Below are 18,473 nucleotides of genomic sequence, written 5' to 3' on the forward strand. Positions count from 1 at the left end.
GAGGGTGGGAGGGAGACGCAAGAGGGAGGGGATATGGGGATATATGTGTATGTATAGCTGATTCACTTTGTTTTACAGCAGAAACTAACACAACATTGTAAAGTAATTATACTCCAATAAAGATGTTAAAAATAAATAAATAAATAAATAAAAAATATATGCACCCCTATGTTCATTGTAGTATTATTTATAATAGCCAAGATATGGAAGCAACCTAAGGTCCATTGATGGATGAATGGATAAAGAAGAGTGGTATGTATATACAGTAGAATATTAGCCGTAAAAAACAGTGAAATCTTGCCATGGGACAGCATGGATGGATCTAGAGGGTGTTACGCAAAGTGAAATAAATAGACAGAGAAAGATAAATTCCATATGATCTCACTTATACATAGAGTCTAAGAAACAAAACAAACAAAACAAAATGTAAACAGACTCATAGATGGAACAAATGGGTGGTTGCCAAAGGGCAGGGGTGTGGGGGAAATGAGTGAAATACATGAGGGAGATTAAGAAGTACAAACTTCTGATTATAAAATAAGTCATGGGGATGTAATTTTCACATAAGGAATATGGTCAGTAATACTGTAACAACTTTGTGTGGGGACAGATGATTGCTAGACTTCAGGTGTTGATCATTTCATAGTATAAATGTCAAATCACTATTTTATACTCCTGAAGCTAACATAATATTGTATGTCAACTATATTTCAATTAAAAAAAAGTAGATGAGATATATATAATATACAGATATAGATAGACAGATATAGATAATTACAGATATAATTATCAGTAATATATAATTATATACATATAATTATGTTAATATATAATATATTGCTGATTTTTTTTATTGGAGTATAGTTGCTTTACAATGTTGTGTTAGCTTCTACTGCACAGCAAAATGAATCAGCCATACATATACATATATCCCCTCCCTTTTGGATTTCCCTCCCAGTTAGGACGCCACAGTGCATTAAGTAGAGTTCCCTGTGCTATACAGTATTTTCTCATCAGCTGTCTATTTTATACATAGTATCAATAGTGTATATGTGTCAATCCCAATCTCTCAGTTCCTCCCACCCTACCCCTTTCCCCCATGGTATCCATATATTTGTTCTCTACGTGTGTCTCTATTTCTGCTTGGCAAATAAGGTCATCTATACCATTTTTCTAGATTCCACATATATGTGTTAATATACAATATTTGTTTTTCTCTTTCTGACTTACTTCACTCTTTATGACACTCTAGGTCCATCCATGTCTCTACAAATGACCCAGTTTTGTTCTTTTTTATGGCTGAGTAGTATTCCATTGTATATATGTACCACATCTTCTTTATCCATTTTATGCCACTTTATAAAAAATTTATGAAGCACTCCCACATATATTATCTCTTTAATATTCCTCATCATAATTCTGTGAGTTAGATAATTGTCTCGACTTTAATAAATGAAGGGAAAAGTTCAGAGAGATGATATGTATTATCTATCACTAACAATAAAAACAACCATATTAGGAGTAGTAATAGTAGCAGCAGCAATAATAGAGGGGTGGCAACTAATAATTGTTGAACACATACAATCATGAGAGGGTCTCTGAATAATATGTATATCTGTTTATTCCCATAAAAACATTGAGACCGTGAACATGATGGGGCAGAGCTTCCAGATATCAGCTACACTATTAAGAAAAGATTTTGCTGTGGATCCAGCAGTACTATGGAAGGGTGGGGAAAGATTTGGTGTGGTGGAGTAAAAAGAGTACCTAATATGGAATCAGGTGATCTATATCCTTAACCTTGGATCTACCACTAATTTTATCTTTGAAAATGGGCAAGTCATTTCTCCTTAGTTTCTTCATGTATAAAAGAAATGTTGACTAAGATCCTTTACAAATCTACCTCTTAGTGTTACTTTTTGCCTCATTGAGGTGGGCACTCAACTACCATAGTCTGGGAGAGGGGGAGAGAGGAATACAAGAATGTGAACTTAAGAATGAGAAAGAAAAGGAGGAGAAGGAGAAGAAAAGAAGTCCATTAAATACTCGTAGCATGAAAAATACTTTATAGGATATAACAATTAAAACTCTGATTCAAAATAGCTTTACCTGTCATTAGTAGGGGGTTTTATCTGTTTTTCAATTGAAGGGCAAATTATAGATTTACTTTACTGTGATATCCATTTTTGAAGAATAATCACTATCTTTGGGGAATCTAAGACTTAAAGATTGAAAAGTCTTGTATTTTGAAGACCAAAGATATATCTGAAAAACAACAATCTGTTTCTTTCAATATATGTTCTTGCATAATTTCACTTAAACAGAATGTCCTTCTTTTGACAACTGGTGAACTATGTCCCTGAGGGGTAAAGAGAGATGTATTTTATGTACTAGATACTACTTCCTTTGATACATGAAGAATAAACTTTTCATTTAACTTCCTTTTTCTAGCTGACATTTTTTTGCTGATTTATTGCAGCTAAAGGATAAATATAAGTATGTATTTATGTAATCTCAGAAGCTTCTTGCTAGTTGTAAGGTGGTAAAGAAACTACTTTCTATCATTTAATTCTCTCATGTCTAGAGGAGTAGTTTTACCTTTTGAATGCTAAAGGAAGATATCTTCTCAAGGCCATGCTCTACCTGATATATTTTTTTAAATTATGTATTTCAGGCCCTGCTTGATACTCAGAATCTTTTGCGTGCACAAATCACAAATTTTACGTTCAACCTGGGATTTTCAGGGAAATTTTACCATACAGGTAAGAAAAAAGAGATTAACTATTCTCATTAAAGCCTCTCTGATCACTCTTTTTAAAATTATGACCCCCTTCTTCACACCTTCCTGTATTCCCTGTGTCTCTCCCCTACTTTATTTTCTTCATATTTTTCTATTTCATTTAACCTATTATTTTTTCACATTTACAAAATGTTAATAGTTGGAAAGTTTATTCACCATATTATTATTTAATGGGCTTTTTTTCTATTGAACTATAATTTACATATATAAAACTGCATAAGTAATAAGTATAGTGCTCAATGAATTTTCACAAAGTGTACAGAGCTCCATAACCAGCATGCAGATCAAGAAAGAGATACTTCCAGAATCTCACACACCCCCTCCCTTGTGCTGCCTTAGTCACTAGTTTCCCTCAAAGAAAACCACTATCCTAACTTCTAATATCATAAATTAGTTTGCCTGGCTTTGAGATGTGTATAAAAGGAATCATATAGTATGGACTCTTCTATATACAGCTTGTTTTGTTCAACATTATTTTGGTTTTGCAGACATCATTGTGTACAATTGTAATTCTTTCATCATCATTGTTCTGTAGTATTCCATTTTTTGAATTTACCAGAACTTCTTTATTCCATTTCTCCAATGTGGATGGTTGGGTTGTTTCCAGTCTTTGGCTTTTTTTTGCATAGTTGCGTTAAGAACATTTTTGTACCTGTCCTTCAGAGGACATATGTATTCTTTTCTGTTGGTTATCAACCAGGAGTAGAATTGCTAGTTATGTGGTACATTTATGATCAGCTTTAGTAGAAAATGCCAAACAGATTCTCAGAGTGGTTGTACCAGTTTTTATTTCCAACAGTATGTAAGTTTTCCTGTTGCTCTACATTCTCACCAGTATTTAATATTATTTGTCTTTTTAACTTTAGCCTTTCTGGTGGGCAGTAGAGATATCATATTATGTATGATTTAAATGCACATTTCACTAAGTAGTGAAACTGAGCTTCTTTCATATATTTATTGACCATTTGGATATCTTCTGTTTTGAAATACCTCAGTGTTTTTTTTTTATTGAGTTGTCTGCTTTTACTTATTGATTTGTAGAAATTCGTTATATACTCTTAATGAGCCCTTTATCAGTTATCTGTGTTGCAAATACTTTCTCCTAATGTGTGGTTTATCTTTTTTACATTCCTACTGGTATTTTTTGATGAACAAACATTTTAATGTAGTCCAATTTATCTTTTTTTTTTCCTTTTTGGTGTCTTTTTAAAGACATCTCTGCATGCCACAAGATCATGAAAATATGTTCCTACATACTTAAAATGTATGTATTTGAGATCCATCTGGAATTGATTTTTGTGTATGTGTGAGATAAGGGCCAAGTTACCTTCTTTTTTTCCATAAAGATGTCAAGTTGGTACCAAGTATTGAAAAGACCATCCTTTTCTCACTGTACCATGGTATCATCATTGTCACAAATTAGATGACCATATATATGTGGACTCTGTTTCTATACTCTCCCGTCCATTGGTTCCATTTGTTTCATCATAGTGTCTTATTTACTTTAACTTTATAATTAATTTTAATATCTGCTATTGTAAGTCCTCTAAGTTTGTTCATCTTCTTCAAGATTGCCTTGGCAATTCTTGGCCCTTTGCATTTTTATGTAAATTTTAAAATCAGCTTACCAATATCCACAAAGAACTGCAAATTTTTATTTAAATTTTTTTTAATTTTATTTAAATTTAACACCTTAAAGTTTTATTTAAATTACATTAAATCTATTAATTAGTTTTGGGAGAATTGCTATCCTAAATATTGAGTCTTCCTATTCTTGAACAAATTTAGGTCCTCTTTAACTACACGTGATACAACTTTATTGTTTTTATATTAATTCCTTGGTGGGGTTTTTTGATGCAATAGTAAATGGTGTCTTTTTTTAAAGTTTTCCATTTCTCTGTTGATAGTATAATAATAATAATATAATTTATTTTGTGTACTGATCTTGTATTTAGCAACCTTGCTACATTCACTTATTAATTTTATAGTTTATAGATTCTTTTGGATTTTCTACCTATTCAATCATATAATTTTTGAATAGTAAAAATTTTATTTCTTCCTTTCTAAGCTTTATGAATTTTTTTCTTTTCCTTGCCTATTGCACTAGGTTGGATCTCCCATAAACATTAAAGATGGTGATAGTAACACTCATATCTTGTTCTTGACCTCAGGGGAAATCCTTCAGTAGTTTTCTTCCTGTTCTTGAGGGGAATTCTTTCAATGGACAGTTTTATAGAAAGTCTTTATTAGCTTAAGAAAGCTCCCTTCTACTCCTAGATTTCTAAATGTTTTATCATGAATGGATGTTGAATGTACTTTATTTTTAAATTATCTGTTGTCTTTTTTCCCTCACTAAAATGAACACTCTACAAAGGCTTTACTGCTGTAACACCAGCAAGTAGGACAGTGCCTGTTGACAAAAAAATGAATTAATGAATAAATGATTGAATGAAAATAAAATTACCTTTATTTTAACTATTAGTATTTATATGGAACAAGGTCAGAGAATAAAATTTGACCATGTTGTGTTATGAAAGAAAATCACTCTAAATATTAAGAATAATTAAAACTTTTTCCCAAACATAATAGAAATATAATAAAGCACTCCTGGCAACTCAATTTTTTGCCCAGTGATGAATGCTAAAGAATGACTGTAGCCAGTGGCTCTCCTTCATTCTTGTTTCTGAAAGAGTTGTCCTCTTTCCTTACTTGGGTACTTCCCACAGCTCACAGTAGGTATATCCTCTGTCTAAGCCAGGGACAGTAGAACACAGGAGGAATCTAAGGAGAAGGCTTGAAAGAGTTTTGTTGTCTGTATAAGACCTGCAAACTTCCACAAAAACTTAGCTAGGCTTGTCTAAAAACAGTAAAATCAGTTTTCAATGGGAACAGATATAAAATTTAATACTCTGAATCCTTCAAAAATTAAATATTGTAAAGTTTAACTGAATTACACGGCCTTCCTTTCTAAATGAGTAACTCCTTTTTCTATTAAAAATTCTATTTTATTCAGTCTTTAAGGGAAGGAGAAAAACACCACTGTCATACTGGTAAGACTTCATTTCAGGACAGGGTTTCATCTTGTTTGATGTACTTTACTTTTTGAAAGATTTGTGCATTTGGGCTTCCCTGGTGGCGCAGTGGTTGAGAGTCCGCCTGCCGACGCAGGGGACACGGGTTCGTGCCCCGGTCCGGGAAGATCCCACGTGCCGCGGAGCGGCTGGGCCCGTGAGCCACGGCCGCTGAGCCTGCGCGTCCGGAGCCTGTGCTCCGCAACGGGAGAGGCCACAACAGTGAGAGGCCCGCGTACCGAAAAAAAAAAAAAAAAAAAAAAAAGATTTGTGCATTTTGTGAGAAATAGAGAGATGAAAGAATAAAAATTATAGTTCCCTTTTAGTGAGAAGCACCATATTCTAGGTACTTAGCTAAGCACTTTTCATGTACCTTTTCATTGAATCCTACGAGTTAAAGAATGTGTTACCTTGTTTTCTAGATAATAACATAGAAACTCAGAGGGGCCCAAGGTCATATAGCTACTTAAGTGTCAAAAAATACTCTTAACTTAAGGTCAGTCAGAGACCAAGTCTTATGTATTAGAAAAAAAAAAAATGGGTTTTTACCATTTAATTGGCAATCCTTGATTAAGGAAGCTGAATGGCAAAAGGTTCCTTCCCCTTATCTATAGGTTCTTTAGGTTTATATATTTTCCCAAATCACTGAGAACCAACAGTATTTGTAAATTCTATCACAGAATTAATTAACAATGTGAAGAGCAATGTTACGAGAATTAGTAAATGCTAATCTTATTTCTAAACTCCACATTTGGTCAGTGAATGATGGTTAAGGGTCCTGAATTTTGAGTTGTGTAATCTGGGTTAGAATTCAGGTTCTGAATTCAGGTTCTATCCCAGTATTCCCAGTGACTCGTGACAAATTACTTTGCCTCTCCAAATATCAATTTCCTTATCTGTAAAATGGCGTTAGCAGTAGCCCCTAGCGCATAGGGTTGTAGTGAGAATTAAATGAGACTATACTTGAAAAACAGTTAAGACAGTCTCAGTCAATGATGGTTTTTAACATAATATCAGAATAGGAAATACTACAGATAAAATACTGCAGAGACATAAGTTATTTAAATAGATAAATAATATAATAATAATTTGCATTAACTATAAAATTTCAGTGTAGTTTTGTAACAACTTAAGAAATGACACTTAAAATTGAGGAATTTGACTTCTAGTTCTTCTCTCTCCAGTTCTGACAAAAGTGTGTAAAGTGGAGGAATAAAGGAGTGGCAAGAGGCCAGCACAATCCAACCATGAATAACTATGTTGCAGCTGTTCTTTATCATGATGTTAAAGTGTTAGGCAACAGACACTTGTTCTCCATATAATTAATTCTGATGTAAAACATCCCCAAAGTAGGATTAAAGGAAATCAGATAAGAGAGAGTTATAAAGAAAAAAGGAAAGGCATACCATTATGCCTACTATGATTTTACATGTCTGTCAGAGGGCAGACATTGTTTGTCTGACTCTTGCATGATTAATATGTATGAATATTTTAATAGCAGATTTCACCATGATATTCAGGAAAGGACACCAAATACCTGAGCAATCTTTCCAAAGAATTCTGAAATCTGTTGTGCTGTCCTCATAAATAAACTTTGGGTAAAGGCCAAGTAGAAAAATGAATAAAGAGATAAGAAGAAGGATGCAGGGAAAGATAGGAGTTACAGGAGACGGGGAATAGAGATTGAAAGTAGTAGGAAGGGTGACTCTTCATAAACTAGGAACTCTCAGCTCACTTTTCCCAGGGGAGGTGGAAATCAGAAATGAACTGACTGCTGGGAAACCCCAAGAGACATCTGCCTATTTTCAGTATGGGAAAGTAAAACTGCAACAGGTAACTGACTGTAATCTTAACTAATATGGTGTCCTGAGGACATACAAAATGTTAAACAAGAGGAGAGTATGTAAGTAGAGATGTTTAATTGCAGGGAAACCAAATGACATCATCCTTATGTAAAAACAAAACAACAACAACAAAAAACCCAACATGTATTTAAGCATCAGCAGTCGCACATAGCTAATATTTCTTTACCAGGGCCGCCTTATTTATCTCCTAAAAGGTAGCAGGACGCAAGACTTCGCCATGATTGGGGTCATCAGATATTCTAAGCCCCGACCTCCATTTTCCTATTCCTTTGCATTCCTCTCTAGATGGCTTCTCAGAGCTGTAAGATAATCACTCAGAAGCCCCAAGAATGCTCGATGCGCGTGACTCGTTTATCAGGCCAGTCAGTTAATATAATGGCTTGATCAGTTCTTACATTCTTAAATACAATGTCCCCTCTGCCACATAACACTCATGTCAGTGGCCCCCCCATGCAGTATTATAGTGGAAAAAAAAAAAAAACTCACAGAGACATGTAGAAGAACAGGAGCAAGAAATACAGGAGGGAAAGACATGGGCATTTTAGATTACTCAGTATGTGCCGGGACTGTGTAGACACTTCCTCCCAAATAGAATAAAATAGGTATTGCTATCCATGTGTTGCCTACATGAATACCAACATTAAAGGGGTTATGTGACTTGCCCACAGTCACACAACTCAAATGTGTTGGAAACTACAAATAAACTAAAAACTTCTGACTCCAAAGGCTATACTTGTTCAACTATACTGTGGTAACATGAGTGTATGATGAAGAGGAAAAAATAAGGGAAATAAAACAGATTCAAGGTTTTTTTTTTTTGGTATGCGGGCCTCTCACTGTTGTGGCCTCTCCTGTTGCGGAGCACAGGCTCCGGACGCGCAGGCTCAGCGGCCATGGCTCACGGGCCCAGCCGCTCCGCGGCATGTGGGATCCTCCCAGACCGGGGCGCGAACCCGCGTCCCCTGCATCGGCAGGCGGACTCTCAACCACTGCGCCACCAGGGAAGCCCAGATTCAAGTTAAAGATGCCCTTTACAGAGAGAGAAAAAGTTCCTTCATATCAGCAGAGTATTGATACTCAAGTATATGAAAGTGAAATTGAAGACTTTCCTTGTTGAAAGATTATTTTATTCCACTCAGTCTATATCACTAATTCTGTTCTTCCTGCATACAGTGGAGCAACCATACAGCCTCATACTACATCTTTATCTTTGGTCTCCTTCACTGCACAGTAAATCATCGGATCTGATTCTTTTCCTACCAATAGGCTCTGCCTTCCTTCTCTTGGAAAATTAAATGAAAGAAGAGTGGTAACAAGCACCAGGCTCAGCTGGCTGAGCCAGGGAAGCAGTCCATCCTCCATCTTTAGCCCCTAGGGCCCTATTAGAACCAGTCACATCAGAACTGCTATTGAAAATATGAGAGGAGGTTTTTTTCTCCACAAAGGGACATCATTTGAAGAAACCACTGTTCTAGGACCTTACTGGATTCAGTGTTGTGGCTGAAATTAAAGTGTGGCTGCATAATTTTGTGATGATTAATATCGTTTTATGATATGCCAGGACAGGCACCTTACACTGCTCTCATTTCATGCTTTAGTAAAGAAACTCTGCCTGGGGAAATAAAAAGAGACTCCTACCCCCTCACATAAGTTAGAGAACTGTGTAATTTCCCACACTCAACTAAACTGCAGGTCATGGAAAATGGAGGAATTTAAACAAGCTCAAATATGAAAAATCAGAGGAACAACAAAAAAGCTGACTCTCAAGGAAATGGAGGTCTCTTGATGGAAAGTTTGCTTCCAAGAACTTGAGAGAAAGACCAAACATGAGGAACATAAGTAGCACCAAGGAGCATGGTGGTACTTGGATTGTTTTACAATGACTTCACCACTTCTCACCTTCTTTCTATCACTGTCTTTGCTTTCTCTTTCCTTCAGTTTTCTCTCATTTTCTCAATAATAATTCCTACATTTCCCTTTTTTCTCCTTTTTATGCCTTAGTTTTCACTAAATATATACTGAGCACCTTCTTCTCAGACTTAAGGAGTAACCCAAATAAATTATGGAATTATTTTGTTGCAACTGTTGTGTCACAACCCATGTCTAATGATCAACCATTAGAGCTCTGCTGCACATTTCCTCACTCATATTCCCTTGACTACATTCCCAACTTATCCCCCATTCTCTCCAAACTGCAAATTATATAAATATCCTAAAAGTTAGAAGTTCTAAAGTCCTTTGGAATGATTGTGTACTTCCATCTTGCACTGATTTTATATCCATGTCTCATGGTTTAAAACTTTAAAAAGAGTTGTGGGCTTCCCTGGTGGCACAGTGGTTGAGAATCCGCCTGCCGATGCAGGGGACACGGGTTCGTGCCCCGGTCCGGGAAGATCCCACATGCCGTGAAGTGGCTGGGCCCGTGAGCCATGGCCACTGAGCCTGTGCGTCCGGAGCCTGTGCTCTGCAACGGGAGAGGCCACAACAGTGAGAGGCCCGCGTACCACAAAAAAAAAAAAAAAAAAAAAAAAAAAAAGAGTTGTATCACAGTCTCTGGTTGTTCCCCAAGTAACATATTTTCCTTTGTTACATTTCATGTTCCAAGTCTTATATGTAACTAATATAGTATAAATGGTACCTTCTAAATATATATATACGATTACATAATTAGATGGACGGATGGATGGATGGATGGATGGATGGATGGACAGATAGATATACAGATAAACAGGCAATCAGTATAACTAAAATTAATTGAATAATCTCTCTCCTCTCCCCCCTCCCAAGGAACTGAAGAGGAAGATGAAGGTGATGACCATCTTTTGGGGTCTGTGGATGAGTTCTGGTGGTTTCCACATATGTGGAGCCACATGCAGCCCCATCTCTTCCACAATGAGTCATCTTTGGTGGAGCAGATGATTCTTAACAAAAAATTTGCCTTAGTAAGTAACTCACTTTGAACACTACATTGAATTAATGTGCACTGACTACAGAAATGACCAGCTTTTTATACTGAGAATGTCTTAGAGGTTTTTGGCATATTGGCACTTTTTAAGCAGGCTTTTCTATGTGATCATTAGAACAATTTGGTAGTGCATCCTTTCAGTATGTGACTTTTGACTTTGTATTGGGTGCTTATCACTATGCTTAATGCTTTGAGGGGTCTGCTTTAAAAGGAACTTCGCAAGACACTCACAGGCCTCAGTTACATGACATTAGGGTCAGAGCTCATAAAAGATGGTTCCCATCCAGAAGGAGCTTCCTGCTGCAATGCAAAAGAAAAATATACACATAAAACAAGTCTCCACATAGAAAGCAAACTTATGGTTACCAAAGGGGATGGGGGAGGGATAAAGTAGGAGTTTGGGATTAGCAGATACAAACCACTATATATAAAATAGATAAACAACAAAGTTTTACTGTATAACACAGGGAACTAGATTCAATATCCTGTAATTAACCATAACGGAAAAGAATATGAAAAATAATATGTGTATATATAATTGAATCACTTTGCTGTACACCAGAAACTAACACAACATTGTAAATCAACTACAGTTCAATTTTTTTTTTAAGTCTCCAATAAAATGAGATATTCCAGGACCTAGTACCAGACCGTGTAGACATAAAACCTACAGTTCAGAGAAGTAAGTGTCATTGGGAGTGCCCAGGGAAATGTGCAAATAGGAGTTTAGGTACACTCTGAAATAAGAATAAGATTTAAGCATCAGGGAGAATTTGTAGTTAAATGAGACTGAGGGAAAACACCAGGTAGGAGACCATATTGTGGGTATGAGGTAATGAAGAGTCGATTCAGAAAGGCAATAGAATTGGGAAGAAAACTATTTCAAAGACATCACATACATATAATATAGGATAGAACATTCACTTGACTGAGCAGGATACACTGTTTTATACTATAGGGATTCTGATTCTGGACAGGGAAATTTACAGTAAAAGATCTAATACATACAGTACATTGTAAAATGTGCTTGTGGGGCTTCCCTTGTGGCGCAGTGGTTGAGAGTCCGCCTGCCGATGCAGGGGACACGGGTTTGTGCCCCGGTCCGGGAAGATCCCACGTGCCGCGGAGCGGCTGGGCCCGTGAGCCATGGCCGCTGAGCCTGCGCGTCCGGAGCCTGTGCTCCGCAACGGGAGAGGCCACAGCAGTGAGAGGCCCGCACACCGAAAAAACAAAAAAAAAAAACATAAAATGTGCTTGTGATGAGCGGAGACGGTATACAGTGATTAACAAGACAATAAGGCTTATGTTTGGGGTGGGGAGGATGTTTTATCTTTGTTTCTATGAATTATTCTAATGGGCACACAAACATGCGGAGGGAGTCCAGACAAGTAATTGTTTATTGACCCAGCATTCTCCCTCCCTGGGCAGGGAGTACTTTGGGGGCAGGAACTATATTCTGTCTACCACAGTTCCTAGCTCATAAACGTACTCCGTGAGTATGTGTAGTATAAATGATCAAGGCAGCAGAAATTACCACTCAAAAAGCAAGTGAAGTGTAATATATCTTTATTTATTACAGCATTTCTCTTATTTGCAAACCCCAAAACTTACATTACAATGTTCACAGATTATGTTGTTCATAAATCTAAAACCATCAAATCATGTTTCTAGGTAAATTCTAACTAAATGTAGACTAAACCTAGGGTGCAAAATAATTAAAATACACTACACTGGTTAATTTGGATATGAGTTGGAAAATTCTAAAATATAACCACTCCATTGACAGACAGAAAATGTTTTTCTAGAGATTTGAAATCCTGACCCCAAAACTAGAAATGACTGATTTGAAGTATAATCTGCTCAATTTTGAGATTTCCTACACATACATGCCTTTCCTAACATTATAGCTCCAAAACCCTGAAGATATACTATTTCCTTACATACCTTCCCTTAACATATTTATACTCTAAAATGGCATAGAGAGATTATGGCTTTAACTCTGTGGAAACAAGAGCACGTGTTACATCTCCCTTGGCTGGCCACTCAGCCATGTTAACTATTAGTTTTTTTGGCTTAATCAGAATTTAAGAAAGTACTGATGCCCACTTGCCCACTTATCATGGAATGTATTCTACATAAACTTCTAAAGCCCCAAGATGTTTTAGTTGAAACACATGATACCTTACTCAGATTTGTACAAGAAAAGGTTAGAATTTATAAAATATATTGCTTTTTCCATGAGGATATAGAAGACCAAATATTTATGGGTAGTATCAGGAGCTCATACTTATCTTTTAACTTCAGTCTACTCCCCAAAATAGACAGCTTCAAGTATACCTTTGCCAGGCATTGATATTTTGTCAAGAAAGCAAGAATAGTGTCCTACATGCTAATATTGTGTATATATTTTGACAGTATTGGCAAAAACTCCTGTGAGACGGAGAGCCAGTATTTTTTCACCAAAAGTATAAACAGGAATAGTAAACAGCATGTAAAAGTGGGTAAACATTGCCACAGTTTGTAATATGGAGCACTAAAAATCCCCTCAATGCAGCAAACATTAATTCTATGATCTTCAGAAGTCTACAAGACTGTCAATATTAGCAACGTTAATCAGCAAGAGAGGATGTGGAGAAGAAAATAACTTTGTAGTTTCTTTTTAAATCTGTGGAGAAAGAGAGGAATTTGTAAAAGAAGAGAATACATAAAGTAAAAGAACATACCAACAAAAGATAAACTGAGAAGTGAGGAGGAAGATTTTTAGGTTTGTTGTTATTGTTGTTTAGGTAGCCTTCAAAAAAACAGTTTATCAAGGCAGATTTGATGAAAGACATGACATTCACTGTTATATTCTCCTGAAAATAGAACATTATCTAAAATAATGGTATTCTATTATGACTTGGATGAATGAATCAATGCATGCCAATATTATGGTTATACCTAACAAATGTAAATACTTGAAAGTACATACAGTAAGAACCGATGCACAGGAGTTATACATTTTTTGGAATTCTCAACTACAGAGCATCATGAATTGAAAGAATAATTCAAAATTGAAATTTAGTCATTCTTAACCTCAAGTGCCAAGCAGAGGATATTTCTTAAAAATGTCATTCCTAGCTTCAGGTTGACAACCCAAATTATGGTCCTTGAGGCAGTAGGGGACATTCATAAAAGTTTAATCAAATACAGAACTGGTCTGCTTTTTTGTCAGGAGAGGACACACATGAAAAGAGATTGAATCCAGTGTCAGTCCCTCCCCAGCCATAACAACGTGAAAGAGAACAGAAGCATTTGGGAACAGTAATTAGTACATAACACACATTCAGTAGATAACAGCTGTTGTTTTTATTATCATTATATTCAGTATCATAAAACTGCCATCTTCAGTTTTTACCTAGGCTCCTGAGGTGTTTAGAGTGACAGGTAAAAGGGACAAAAATCTTCAAGTTTAAAAGCTTACTTTGTTATTGGAAAGATCTGGTTCATGTGAATTCGACACATATTCTAATGCGTGTTAATTCTTTTACTTTCCACTAAGGCATTAGGGTTACAAAGCTGCTTTGCTGCTAAATTTAAAGATGTAATAAGAAAAGTTCAAGTGTTTTATTTTCTTTTTTTATATATTCTGTATTATTTCCTTTAATTCTTACAGCAACCCTGAATTGTAAGTATATTTATTCTCACACTATAGAGAAGAAAACTGAAAAGTCAGAGAAATACAGTGACACACTCATGATGATAAAGCTCACTAGTGGTAGAATTTAAAACCAGAAATCCTGGGGACTTCCCTGGCGGTCCAGTGGTTAAGACTCCGTGCTTCCACTGCAGGGGGTGCGGGTTTGATCCCTAGTCGGGGGAATTAAGATCCCACAGGGCACGTGGCGCAGCCGAAACAAACAAACAGAAAACCCGAGAAATCCTGGTTTTCTAAAACTGCATAAATTGTGATCTCCAAGTTTCCTCACTAGCCTCCCAAACCAATTCACACATGTAAGTCTAGATTTCTCTTTTGCCTGGTAATCCAAGGGAGTATCTGGTAATTCTGCTAACATTAAGAGGAATTGAGCGCTAGAGGTGGAACTAATAGGGCAACTTTTCCCTTAGGTTCCCAAAGGTTCCCTACAGTAGGCAGAGATTCTACAATGTTGGGAAGGGAGACAAACAACTGAATCTGAGGAACTTTCCACATGACTATCATTTATCATGTATGGATATAGAGTCTACTCTTATTCAAAGAAACTATTTTGGAGGAATTCTGCCTCAGCTCTCATCTCACTAGATCTAAGAACCAGCAGTATTGTGCTGATATTGCATTTCTAAATTGGGTCACGTTCTGCTTTTTTCCACCGGTTTGGAAGCTCTAAATTTAAAGATGAGCATGCGTGTTTCCCAATGAAGGAACTGAAAGACGTACAAAGAAGCAACTGGGTGTTCAAACAAGACTAGAGGCCAGGGATAAAATGTAATATTCACACGAGTGATTTAGAGGACACTTAAATACTTTTCCAGCTCAGAGAATCTGAGACTATGATGTAAGGCTCTTTGGTTGGGCCTTCTCTATCACCATCTACAGCCAAACACCTGCTATTTTCATTGAGTTTTAGCAAACACATCTGACCTATTAATCCTGTTGCACAATGTGGACACTTCTGTCTCACAAGGGAATTTAATGTCTGTTTTAATTTACTTTGAAAGCTCTAACTGCTTACTGTGGAAGGTCGAGCAAATCCTTTAAGCAAACTTGCATTTGATGATTACAGCCATCAGGAAATACAGCTTTAGAGGTTGATTAGAAGAATATTTTTAGTTATCAAATATGGGCTAATTCACTTATTAAAATGAAATTTCAACAGGGGATTTTTTTTGAAAGGTACCATTTTTGAGGCAAAAATTAATTGTAACGTTAATTATTGACCTACAACACAGTAGAAATATCTATTACACAGTTTTTAAAATTCCATTGGAAAAATAAAATAACTTATTGCATTTAAACCTCAAAAAATATCATCAGTATATATACTCTCAGTTGGAGAATTGGATTTACATTTTAGTGAATTATGGAAGTTTAATTTTTAGAGATAAAATAATTAGTAGAAATTTTATCATAGAACTCATTGCCAATATCAATTATACTTAGCACTGTTTACAGACAATACCATTAAAACTGGTAGTAGTGAAACAATGTTCCCGATCCTGAAAACATAAAATCTTGCCCAGGATTGTACCTTTTGATTGTATTATCATTATTCTTTCAAACAGTGTCCTTTCCCCCCCTCTTTTCCAAGTTCAGCAGAACCCACTAATTTACATTAGCTGAAATGTCTAGTGTCAATTATGCAACTCTTTAGGTTAGTGAGCACATTAACTTTTCTAAAATGGAAATAAAGATTATAGTATCAAATATAATTTAAAATATATTGAAAGACTTGCTGGCTTAAGGAATACATAATAATCTTTTAATTAGTTTGCTTGCCAGCTAGAGAATGAATGAACGTTATCATTTTTACTTCAGAGAAGCACTTTATAAAAAAGGGACATTAGATTTTCATTTTATTGATATTGAAAACAAAGTATAATTCTAATGGTCCTAATAGAAATAGAGCTCAACTCAGGATGCACAAAGTCTAGTCTGAGCTGGTAGACCACTTCTGGACTAATGCAAACAGCACAGTTAAGAAAGACACTAGCCATTATTCAGAGCAGGATGACCAATATGGTGAAGTATATAATTTACTTCACTCACAAAAAGAATGTCTGAAGGAACTTGGAGAGGGCAAGAAATAGAAGAGAAGACTAAGGGATATATTATCAGTGTTAATATTAAACTTAAAAGTACTGGTATGGCCATGCCACTTATTACAATATTGAAACGCGTCAATACCCCCAGTACCACCTCAGACCCTCCTGGTGCATGTCGCAAACCTCCCAACTGAAGGGGCCTGGCTCATGGCTCCAACATCCAGCTCCAGCTCTACAGCTGGCAACAGGTCTGATTGATCAGTGGATGGCATGCTGGCTGGTAAATATTTTGAATGTTACCCCTGAGTATGATTAATCAATCAATGAAAGTAAAATCCTCACAACAGCTAACTTTGTGTCTGCTTTGGCTTTTTCGTGTCTCCCACTCCAGGTTCCCAATCATTCAGTAGTTTCTGTGAATTCTTCCTTTTGTACCATATCCTACTCCATTTCAAAACTTTCCATCCCCACTCCACTTCCAAATTTTTTATCCCACATCTGGATCATTGCAGCAGCATCCAAACTAGTCTCCCTAATTCCACATTCTTTTCCTTTAATTTATGCTCAGATCAGGGAAAACTGTGAAACTTGAAATTCTATTATTCTGTTTTCCCTACATGAAACAGAACCTTGTACTTCAGTGAGAAAGATTCTTGACTCTCCAGAGGAAATGTAGGAAGAGAACTCCAGACATTGTGCTTAGTGCTTTCCACCTACCTATCCTCAATTAATCCTCACAGCCACCTGTGAGCCTAGTTATTCCCATATTTAAAATGCAAAAAGTGAGGCTCAGAGAGCTTATGTAACTTTCTTAAAATCACACTGCCAGTGAAAGCTGGAGAAAGGATTTGATCCCAGGTCTGTCAAGTTCCAAAGCCCCCATAACCAACATGGTTTGGGTAATTGAAAGTTGCCATGCCACTGATACTGCTATTGATTGCTGTTACAAAAACCTCACAACCAGAATGTTATTACTTCCTGAAGAGTTATATTTTTTAAGCAAATTCAGAACATTAAAATCTGGCTTTTACAATGTTTTTCTTTTCAGTCGCTGTTTATATGATTCATGTAATTTCCTGTGTTTGTGCAACCATCACATAAGTATGGTGCAACATCACTGTCCTGACGGCTATTATAAATACCAGAGGGTATGCAATAGTTATAACAAACAAAGATCAATAGCAACTTCTCTATTCTGTCAATAATATTACTTCAGTTAAAATTAATACCATGCAGACTTCAAGACTCCTAGTCTAATCAACCTTTTATATATTTTCAGAAAGATTAAATGTGTTTGCAAATACTTCGGGAATTTAAGCCTGTGTCTGGATTGTTTATAGGTTTATTACCTCTCAAGGACCCCAAAGGTCCATGTTAAACTCACGGCTTCAAACTCTGAGAAAGCTGGATTAGACTAAACCCTTCAATTCCTCCACTATGTCTCTAGATAATTTCATTTTCAGTTATTTTGCTACAGCATAAAAAAATAAAGCTTCATAGATTCATTTTTTTACATTTCTACAAACTCCTTCATGTGTTTACTTGAAGAAATTTTAGCAATTCAAAAAAATCAACCTGGCCTGTGCAAAGTACAAGTGTTTACATCATTCTTTTGAGTATTCTTAAAAAAGCACACCCTTTAGAGGTATGTTTAGTTATGAGACACTCAACAAAGCTATGACGATAATTCAAAACTTTGAAGGGAACTCTAAGAGAGGAAAACAGCATGCTCTGTTAAATGAAACTAACTTGAAATAAACTACATAATTATTAGGGAGGACTAGAAGAAAATCTGTCACTCTCCCCGAAATAATTCTTTCTGAGAGGTTACAAGTGAAAATGAAGGTTAAAGCTGAGTATACATACCTTTTGTAAACCTTTTTCTGTATTGGTACTGAATTATTAGCTTAACTTTCGTTTCTGAAATTTCTTTTTTTTCTTCCAGTTTTATTGAGATATAATTGATACACAGCACTGTATAAGTTTAAGGTGTGCAGCATAATGATCTGACTTACATACATCATGAAATG

The 18,473-nt window shown here is 36.0% G+C and overlaps 1 protein-coding gene and 1 long non-coding RNA gene across 3 annotated transcripts in view; one reads left to right on the top strand and one right to left on the bottom strand.

Moving 5' to 3' along the window:
* LOC114486613 (uncharacterized) overlaps nucleotides 1-18,473 on the bottom strand; it is a 188,149-nt gene that overhangs the window by 55,900 nt on the left and 113,776 nt on the right. Inside the window, exon 3 of one of the 2 annotated variants that reach the window (XR_003680645.2) lies at nucleotides 10,933-11,001. The exons of the other annotated variant lie outside the window; for it this stretch is intronic. This is a non-coding gene — a long non-coding RNA (uncharacterized lncRNA). The remainder of the gene's footprint in view (nucleotides 1-10,932; nucleotides 11,002-18,473) is intronic. 2 annotated transcript variants of the gene reach the window in all.
* Nucleotides 1-18,473, top strand: part of LOC102984784 (N-deacetylase and N-sulfotransferase 3) — a 150,671-nt gene that overhangs the window by 48,281 nt on the left and 83,917 nt on the right. Inside the window, exons 2-3 of the mRNA XM_007114685.3 lie at nucleotides 2,675-2,762; nucleotides 10,524-10,678. Coding sequence (XP_007114747.1) covers nucleotides 2,675-2,762; nucleotides 10,524-10,678 — 243 coding nt within the window. The remainder of the gene's footprint in view (nucleotides 1-2,674; nucleotides 2,763-10,523; nucleotides 10,679-18,473) is intronic.

Source organism: Physeter macrocephalus, chromosome 7 (assembly GCF_002837175.3).
Source record: "Physeter macrocephalus isolate SW-GA chromosome 7, ASM283717v5, whole genome shotgun sequence".
Taxonomy (NCBI): domain Eukaryota; kingdom Metazoa; phylum Chordata; class Mammalia; order Artiodactyla; family Physeteridae; genus Physeter; species Physeter macrocephalus.